The sequence below is a fragment of the Thunnus albacares genome, chromosome 12, assembly GCF_914725855.1.
Source record: "Thunnus albacares chromosome 12, fThuAlb1.1, whole genome shotgun sequence".
NCBI lineage: Eukaryota > Metazoa > Chordata > Actinopteri > Scombriformes > Scombridae > Thunnus > Thunnus albacares.
Genome location: NC_058117.1, coordinates 27,970,805 through 27,980,706, shown reverse-complemented (window position 1 = coordinate 27,980,706; position 9,902 = coordinate 27,970,805). Strand labels below are relative to the sequence as shown.

General features: G+C 39.6%; 1 protein-coding gene across 5 annotated transcripts in view; it reads right to left on the bottom strand.

Moving 5' to 3' along the window:
- Positions 1 to 9,902, bottom strand: part of zmynd11 (zinc finger, MYND-type containing 11) — a 37,691-nt gene that overhangs the window by 5,067 nt on the left and 22,722 nt on the right. For 3 of the 5 annotated variants that reach the window (XM_044368701.1, XM_044368704.1, XM_044368702.1), the window contains 10 exons: positions 9,732 to 9,809; positions 8,208 to 8,300; positions 6,401 to 6,488; positions 4,770 to 4,825; positions 4,413 to 4,490; positions 3,626 to 3,744; positions 2,933 to 3,317; positions 1,668 to 1,742; positions 605 to 883; positions 325 to 510 (listed from right to left, as the gene is read on the bottom strand). In XM_044368701.1, coding sequence (XP_044224636.1) covers positions 325 to 510; positions 605 to 883; positions 1,668 to 1,742; positions 2,933 to 3,317; positions 3,626 to 3,744; positions 4,413 to 4,490; positions 4,770 to 4,825; positions 6,401 to 6,488; positions 8,208 to 8,300; positions 9,732 to 9,809 — 1,437 coding nt within the window. The remainder of the gene's footprint in view (positions 1 to 324; positions 511 to 604; positions 884 to 1,667; positions 1,743 to 2,932; positions 3,318 to 3,625; positions 3,745 to 4,412; positions 4,491 to 4,769; positions 4,826 to 6,400; positions 6,489 to 8,207; positions 8,301 to 9,731; positions 9,810 to 9,902) is intronic. The other 2 variants (XM_044368703.1, XM_044368705.1) reach the window with 1 other exon arrangement.

Genomic DNA, 9,902 nt, shown 5'->3' with positions numbered 1-9,902 from the left:
CTGGGAAGATATAAATATGACATAACAGTCACTCTTAACTCAGGTTTTATCTCTCGAAACAAGATATAATTATTTAAAAAAACATCCGAATTAAAGACAAGATCAACAAGATACAAGACTAAAACAATTTAAAGTCTGTTAGATGTAGTTAACACATTATTATTATTATTATGTGGCAGGAAGTCGTTTCAGTGCAACTTTTGGTGCCTTAAATCAACATGTGGACATTTAAACTGACATGAGTTGTAGTTTTGTTAAAATGCAGATGTTTTAATGACTACTACATCAAATCTAAAACTCATATTTCATCTCTCCAGCACTCACCCACTGCTTCTTCTTGGTCTGGGAGATGAGCTGTTTGTGTTGAGCCACCAGCTTCTTCACCTCCTCCACCAGCTCCTCTTTACACTTCTCCTTCACCTGCTTACACTTCCTCTCCATCTCAGCCTGAGCTCCGGACACCGCTTTGCTCACCGCCTGACGTTTCTCCTCCTCCATCTCCGCACGGAGCTGAAGGGACGAAGAAGATCGATGATTAAAAAGACACTTGATTAGCGGAGCTTTAAGTTTATCCGTCTCCAGCTTATCCAGTCATCGAACGCACCTTCTCCAGAGCCTCCCGGACGACTCGCTCCGTCTCCCTCTTGTTGTCGGCCTTCATCATCTCCTTGACGTCGTTGAAGACCTTGGTGTACTTCTCGTGGCACATGTTCTGGCAGGCACCGTCGGTGTTGGTCTGGGTGCCGCGGTGAAGCGTGCGCGGCGACCCTCCGTTGGCCTTCTTGGTCTGCGTGGACACCGACAGCTTCTCGGGCTGCTGGGGCGCCGAGGACACCGGGATCTCCTGGCTGGAGCTGACCGCCTCCATCTCCGGCTCCGGGTCCTGGTGGAGAGGAGAGGACGGGAAAGGAGAGGAGAGGAGAGGACGGGAGAGGAGAGGAGAGGAGAGGAGAGGAGAGGGGTGGAGAGGAGAGGAGAGGAGAGGAGAGGAGAGGAGAGGAGAGGAGAGGACGGGAGAGGAGAGGAGAGGAGAGGAGAGGAGAGGAGAGGAGAGGAGAGGACGGGAGAGGAGAGGAGAGGAGAGGACGGGAGAGGAGAGGAGAGGAGAGGAGAGGAGAGGAGAGGAGAGGAGAGGAGAGGAGAGGAGAGGAGAGGACGGGAGGGAGAAGACGTGTTTTCAGATGACGCCTGATAGAAACATTGATTGGTAGACGACACACTTATAAAGACCGACCTTAGCTTCAGATATTAACAGGTACTTTTTATAACATTTCCTTGATAATTCACTACACTCTGAGTGGCAACTTTCAGCTTTCAAGTGTAACCTTGTCACTATTTTATCTTTTTATTATAAAAAATCCTCTAAAGACTCAGATTTTAGTCTGAACAATGCTCAGTTTTTTAAATGTCCTTTAATATTTTGGGAGTTTAAAAGAAATCAAACATTTTTTGATAAGTAACTACATAAAAAAAAAATATCTATAACTGTACAAATCTTCCTTCTTGCTTATATGTTATACCTCAAACAAGCTATAATATCATCTTAGATGATTTATTAACGGGGCTCTAACAAAAACAGACAATAATTGTGTCCTGCTGCTGCTGAATATCGTCTGCGTTGCCTCCGTCTGATGGTTGGAGGTTATTTTAAATGACAACCAGCTTACACTGGCTTCTTCTTTGAGCTCCACCAGTTGAGTGCGGCGGCTTTTCTTCGCCTTTGGCTCCTGGCTGCCTTTGAGCTGAGAAGAGAAAACATAAACATTATAGAAAAGACTGAAATATGTTGAATATCTTGGCTCTTTTGTTCCGGTATAAACTGTAAAAGCACTGGGAGAAAATCACTTATTATACTCAGAGAGGAACCTTGAAGCTACATTTATAAAAGCTATTAAGCATCTAACTGTATCACAGAGAGACGTGGTTCAGTGTTCAGTCACTGTGTCGTCTACAGTCCACCTGAAAAATGTGTTTAAATTCATTTTGTAGTGAAAGAAACAGAAAAATCTTTCAAGAACATTTCAATTTATTCTTCAGAATTTAACACAATGCTGCTTTTATCAATATTTAACATATATTTTAATTATCTCAATTTCTTATTCTTGTTTCTGGTTAGTTTAGTTTTTATTTTAAAGAGATTAAAGACGACTGATAACTGCTGCTCAGATTAAACAGCATGAATATCACTTTATCCAGGTGCTAAAATTCTCCTTCAAACCCCTTTTTTCTACTTTGGTCCTCAGATATAATAATCATGATGATGTTAATTTAATGTTTAAACAAAAAATGCTCACTAACAGTACTGACTGTTAATAATGTGGCCACCAGATGGCACTGTTTGTTATATTTATATCTACAGTGTTTCAGTTTGTCTTCTTTTAAATAAGCATCAAATAAATGTGTTTATCTGTTTATTTAATCTTTGTGTTGCTCTTTTTAAATCACTCATTTAGTTTTTAATCACTTCAAATTTAGCTTAAGAGCAAAAACACAAATAAAATAGAATAAAACTCGATTGTTCACCAGAGCAGACTATCTCTGCAGCACAAGAACATGTAACATATAAAACATGTAGAGATGGAAAAAACACTTCAGTATAAAGTAAATTACATCACAAAAGACAATAAAATACACATAAAACACTTAAAGCAAAGCAAAAACATTAAACTACAACATTAAAATCAAGCTGGATTTATGGCTCTTATTTTTATCATTTTAAATGCTGATTGTACTGAAAAAAGACGGATCTACACACACAGATGAAGTGATTAAATGAAGAGCAGACACTTTTTTTACAGTTTATGCAAATTTCAAACTTCCAAAATGTAACAAAGACAAGTAACGTCTCCTCATCTACTCGTCCTGTTAAACATTAGAGACCAACAGTCAACATTTTAAGAAGCAGCCGAAGATAGATGTAACTCCTACTTACATGTCGGACTTGTTCGTTGCTTGTGGAGGAGATGCTGGACTCGGCTTCGTCCGTCCGCTCCAGCCTGTCCGTCCTCCCGCCGCCGCCGCCGCTGCTGCTGCTGCTCTCCTCCTCCAGCTGCTGCTGCTGCTGCTGCTGCTGCTGTTGCTGCTGCTGCTGTTGTTGTTGCTGCTGCCGCTGGCTCTGGCTCTGTTGATGATGATGTTGATGATGTTGAGGCTGGCTGCCGTCGTCCATCTTGGTTTTCCAGAAGCGTCCCTCCCTCAGGAAGCGCTGGTAGACCTCCAGCTCCTCGCAGGCTTTCTTCCAACCGTTGCTGCGCTTCACCTGCCGCTGCTGGACGCTCACCTTGATGTCCTGGATGTTGTCTGAGGGGATCCACGCTCTGGGGGCGAGTCAGTCAGTTTAATAATATGTAAATAATTTAGCTTGATGTTTAAATGTTTCTTGAACCTTGAATCTGATTTGTTCCTAAACTGGTTTAAGCAGCATAAAGTTGATTTATATAAGCTGCGTTCTGAAGGGAGAGCTGTAAATCATGTTGGGCGTTTTAAAGAACAATAAATTATTAAAAGAAAACATAGATTTTATGTAGAAACCAGGACATCTGCGGTCTCGACCGGAGCTGTTGATATCCTACCAGGACTGATCAAACAGAACAGAGAAGCTGTGATGTCTTCCAGCTGTGCTAACCTCTGGTGTTGGTGTCCAAAGAAGCGTACGTCCACCTGGTTGTCCTCCCTCTGAAGAACTTTGGCCGGCCAGTAGCCGAAGCCTTTCATCTTGGCCCAGACTAAGTCATGGCTGGGGCTCTGCATGATAACACACACACACACACACACACACACAAACACACACACACACACACGACCAAAGATACGGCTCAGTGGAGATTTTCTTGCCCGTTAAAAGGGAGGACTTGTCATACACATTTCCAGATCTGTATTTATATTCTGGAGCTTCGCTTGAATATCTTTGCATGATTTAAAAGTTAAAAACTTCTTATTTATCTCATACTGGCTCTTTATGCAGCCGCACAATTCAGCCTCTGTCTGAAACAGGCGGTTTTAACTTCAGATGAGACTATTCTGTTCTGACTGGCAGCTTCAGGAAGCTCCGAAGGCTACGTAAACAAACTGTAGTAGCAGGATTTTACTTCTTTTTCTTGTTCCTTACTTGAAATGTAAAGTTTTCAGCATTCAGAGCAGGCTGAAGCTCTGGCTTTTGACTTTCAGGGGGCATTTTTTTACATATGATCACCTCAAGTTTTGGTACTTTGACCATGTTTAACGAAGACATATGACGTTATAAGAACAGAAAATCACAAATACGTCCCCTTTAACAAGCAGAACAAAAGTTAATATGACAGTTCACCTTGTATAAACATGCTGTTAAAATAAAAAGAAACTATGTGTTTGTGAATCTGTTCTGTTTGGTTTGGTTCAGACGAGCCTGGCGGAGCAGGTTTGGTTGTACTCACACAGGGGTAACAGAACCAGTTCTCGGGCCGGGCGTTGGACAGGTAGAAACAGTTCTTACACAACAACAACTCGTTCAGCTGGGAGATAAAAACGAGAGGAAAGACGAGAGACAGAGAGACGAGTTTAATGTGCGGAAGCTGTTGAAAACTCTGAAGATAGAGTCTCATATCATGTCTGTTGCTCCAAGAAAGAATAATCTAATATCTCCTCCAGGTTTCTATGACCTAAAAGCAACGTCTGTGGTGTTTATCTGTCCGTTCCTTTACATAACAAAAGGTTAACAAGGTTATTGTTTATTTTATGTGAAACACAAAGTTCAGAGTGATGAGAGGTGTGAGATTAAAAGCTTGTGGTACCTCATGACACGTGTCACTGAAGAGCAACCGTGCGATCTCCGCCTGGTCGCTGTGAACTGCAACGTATTAAAAAAAAAAAGAAAAACACACAGAAGTCAGCAAGAAAAGTCGTCCATTGATCGTAACGAATGAACAACAACATCTCTGCCATCACTTCCTATCTCTCTCTCTCTCTCTTTTTCGGAGAATAACTGTGATTTATTTATACATCCTTGTTTTTTCCAGATGTGAAGGTGAAATGACTAGCGCTGATGTGGCCCAAAACGACTTCAAATGATGCATATAAACAACGAGATTCACTGATATTTTACAAAACTTTCCATAAACAAGTCAGAGCTCTTCCATAAGTCATCCTCCTTCCCATTTCATACCATTTTATTTGTTTTTTTCAAACAATACCCAAGAAGATTTAAGCCAATTCGTTTAGAAAAACAGGATGTTTGACTAATTAAACTCTAATGAAAGGTCAATAATTAAGAAGAATCTGCAACAACGTTAGCACATCCTTCATTAGTGAGTCTTTTATCTTATTCCTGCTGATCCTCCAGGACACGGTTGATACCAGGAGAGATGTTCTCATTCTTCACTGATGATTCTTGTTAGCTGATCTTTGCTGGAGGGGTTTTTGTTGCTCTACCTTCCTTCTTTAAAACACTCTGAAGGTGATCTACTGGATTCAGGTCAGGGGGACAGACGTGGCCACATCGTAGTTTTCATCACTTTTTTTCTTCTTTAAAAACTGTGATTTTTTTTGAAGTGCGTCTGGGATCATCGTCATGTCGGAAAATTAATCTCCTGCCAACCTTCTCGAGACTGAGAGTCGTCTTTTCATTCAGTTTTTGGGTATAAAAACTTGTATTTATAGCTTCATCTATAAATGTCATCTCCACTGCACCTTCTGCGCTCACGCAGCACCGTAATTCATGAAGAAAACGCTTGTAAAATTCCTACATCCTGTTCTAAACTGACCAAATCTTCTGATGCTCCCATAAAAGTCTAAATCTATAATATACCACATAATGTTTAGAGTATCAAAACTGAAAAATGCACATGAACACTGTCATCAAATGTCTTTGATCAGATAGTTTCTGATGAAATTCAATATTTTGCAACTAACTATTAATGATTAACGATTGTTTTAATTATTGATTAAGTTGCAGATTATTATTATTCATTGTTTCGTCTATAAAATGTCAGAAAATATCAGAAAAATGCATCGTTATAACATCTTAGAGCTCACGGTGACGTCTTTAAATGTCTTGTTTTGTCTGATCAACGTTTAAAAATCCAGAAATATTCAGTTTACTGTCGTTTATGACAGAAAAAAACTGCGACAAGTAAATATTTGGCTTTTTTTTTTATTATTAAATGACTGAAATGATTTTCAAAATCGTTGCCAATTAATTTTCTGTCAGTCAATTAATCGATTAATCGTCTAATCTTTTCCGCTAAAGCTTAGACAACGTTCACTTTTACAAGTTTGGCTTCATTTGTCAAATGAAAAAAGTAGAACAACATATTTATATTTCTTAAACTATGACATCAAAACAGAAATCATTTTGGTACCGAAACTCTGCTGTCATGTCGGTAAAAATAACCAACAACAACATAATCAAACCTGCAGAACTCACCTCCGTACAAAATGGCGGTGTTGTGAACAATCAGCTGGACGTCTGCTTTGAACTCCTCATAGCTCTTATACTTTCCTTCAGACAGATTCTGACAGAGACAAAAGAAGAAAGAAAGAAAGAAAGAAAGAAAGTGTGTCAGAACAAATACAAAGAAGTCTATTCACATGCTGTGTGTGTGTGTGCGTGTGTGTGTGTGTGTGTGTGTGTGTGTGTGTGTGTGTGTGTGTGCGTGTGTGTGCATGTGTGTGTGTGTGTTGACCAACATGTGAGGAGTCCAGGAGAGGGCAGTGTGCTTATTAACACACAAAGACAGACACACAGAGGTCTGGGCAGAGCTCCAGTGTGTCTGGCGGTGGCTGTGTGAGAAGCACCGCTGAGTCTCCGCTGACCTCACACACATTAAAACTACAGCTGGTAGATAAGACCCAGAATATAAATAATGATATATGAATATTTTCATAGTTATCTCGATAACCACTTCAGATTTATTTGTCCTGATTATTTACAGCATCACCTGTAAATGATTCTTCACTTCTGGGCTGATCGGCTGCATCTCAAACGTTTTCTGTCTTCACCTCCTTTGGATTCAGGACCACAACTACTCTGTACACCAGTTTTTATCAAACATTTAAGTCCCTCTGCACTCAAAACTGTGTTTTGCTTATTGTTATTTGACTTGGATGTTTGAGCTTCTCTGTGCAGAATGATGCATGTTCATCTGCTGAAGGAGGAAAGTTCCTCTGTGTTTAGATTGTGAAGCTACGAGCAGGATTTGTGACATCAAGACTAGTTTGGAGCCAACTGTGGTTCATTATGCAACTTAAATAAGTGTGATGTGGAAACATGAAGCCTCTAGTGCACAAACACTGAGAACGGACTTTTCTTGTGTCCAACAGTTCAACTTTTGACATAAAAAACTATTTACATACTCAGAGATTCTGGTGATGTCATTTCAAGAATCGAGTTCTTGGTAACTGAACTTTTTTTTGTGGAAAACCATATTAAAATTATTATTCAAAGCAGAGTATTTTTATAAGTCTCAACACATGTCTGGAGGGGATTTTTAACAACATGAGGGAAATCAATACTAATGTGAGCCGAGCTGAACGCTGTTATAATGAAACAACATTATAAAAAGGACATGAACCGCACGTTTCCTTTAACTTTTACTTCGAGTTACTGGAGCGCAAATGAAAAATGCAAGTTAGATTCTGTCCAGTCTAAATGTTTTTAGACACCAAATACAAAAGATAAGCATCTTCATAAGTTCTTGACTTGTTTTTTTTACGACATGTTTAGTCGATGAGCATCAGCTGTTCTACTTAACATTTCACGCTGCCGCCTCAGTCAATTAATCTTGATGGCCTTACTAGCTTTAAAAGCACGCTTGTTTGTTTATTGTTCCCATGTGGTTCAACTCTCACTCATGTGCAGCCTAAGATTTATGGTATTAAGATAAACAAAAAAAACCCCATTAATATATCAAATATGAAGTGGTGTGTAGTGTACACTCAGTGTTATGTTATTACAATATGAATGACTGCTGAATGCTGTGAGAAGAGACGTTATCTGTGTGGTGAATAAAGAGAAAACAATTTTCTGTTGATCCACATGTTTGTGTAGTGTGTGTAGTGTGTGTGTGTGTGTGTGTGTGTGTGTGTGTGTGTGTGTGTGTGTGTGTGTGGAGGGGGGGGGATGTGTAAGGGAGACCAAAAAACATTAAAAAATATGTGAAAAGGAAAAAAAAAAAGGGGAAAAAATACGAGCAGATGAAATGAGAAGGAGAGTTTCACAGCATGACTGTTACCTCCTGGATGTTGGAGACGTCCAGCGCGGTGTGGATCAGTCGTTTGTACATGGGATGTTTAGTGTCTTTGCCTTTCTTGTTCAGGTCCACTGCCTGCAACGTAGAGGAAAGATAATGATTTAATGTCCCTTTAGAGAGGAAGGAGGAGGAGGAGGAGGGGGGGGGGTGTTAGAGGGAAGTGATGAAGTAAAGAAAGAGAGATGGAGGCAACATGGAGGGTAAATGGTGAGATTTGATACCACTTTTGTAAGGAGAGAAAGGAGAGACGAGAAGGAGAGGAGGATAATGTGATTTAACACTTTTATAGAGTCGAGGTGAGAAAATGAAGGAGGAGATGAGGAAGCAGATGGAGGAGGAAGGTTGTTATTGTTAGTTTTACTGGTTCAAAAATTTAAATTTACTGTTAATATCTATTTTATTATCGGAAAAAAAAACAATGGAGATATTTCAGAAATGCTCCTTTGGCCTCTGAGAGGGCGGACGGGTGGTCATGTGACTGACAGACTATCACTTACAAGTCAAAGAGAAAGAGTTGTTTTGTGAGCAGTGGTGATCAAAAATCACACTTGGAGTAAGTGTGCAGGCGTTACTCTTTCCATTGATGCTCTATTTTAATAGTCCTACACTTACATGATGCACATATAATCTCATCCCTTCTTTAGTAAAAATAAGGCTCAGTCCAAGTCCTATAACATGATTAGACATTTTAAGAGCTTTAGAATAACACAGCAGCCAGTTGCTCTCAGATGCAAAACTAACTGATACATTAACTCACAATCACTGTGTGAGAATCGCTGGTTTTCATGCAAAAGGGGAAAAATTCATCTAGATTCCTGCAGTTTAAGAGTAACTCAAAATAATTTTTATGTCTCCAGTGGTAGTCATAATGACCCAGAATCAACCTACAAGTCCAACTGAAGTAAAACTGAGCAGAAAACAGGGAAATATAAAAAAAATATTTATCTTTATTTTATTACATACAGGTCAGGATCAGTCTGAAAACTGTGAGCAGCTGGTGTCTTTTTCAAGGATACTTCAGTAGAGCTGCAACGATTAGTTGATTAATCAATTAGTCAACTGACAGACAATAATTATCAAAAACTATTTTGATAATTGGATAATAATCAATCATCGTTTTTTCATTTTTAAAGGAAAATGCCAAACATTTGCCAGGTGCATCCTCACACCTTTTCTGTCATACATGACATTTAACTGAATATCTTTAGATTTTTTTGCTAATCAGACAAAACAAGACATCTGAAGACGTCACCGTGTGCTTTAAGAAATTATAAACAAGCATTTGTCACTATTTTCTGATATTTTATAGACAAAACAACTAAATAGAGAAAATAATCTGCAGGTTAACTGATGGTGAGGTTAGTTGCAGCCCAACACTTCAGCAGGGTGGATGTTTGCTGATACACGTGCAAGATAAGGAAATGTAGCTCAGGAAAGTGTGTGTGTGTGTGTGTGTGTGTGTGTGTGTGTGTGTGTGTGTGTGTGTGTGTGTGTGTTTGCTCTCACCCTCTCCTTCATTCGCTGGATAATGAAGCGCAGGTATTTACTCATTTCCTGTTTGTTCAGGTTCTTCTTTTTACTGCCCTGCATGCACATGAAGAAGAGTTTAAAACCATAGCAGCACATGTAATCAGAAAACTTGCATACAGACACATTAATTTAATACGTATGATGGTC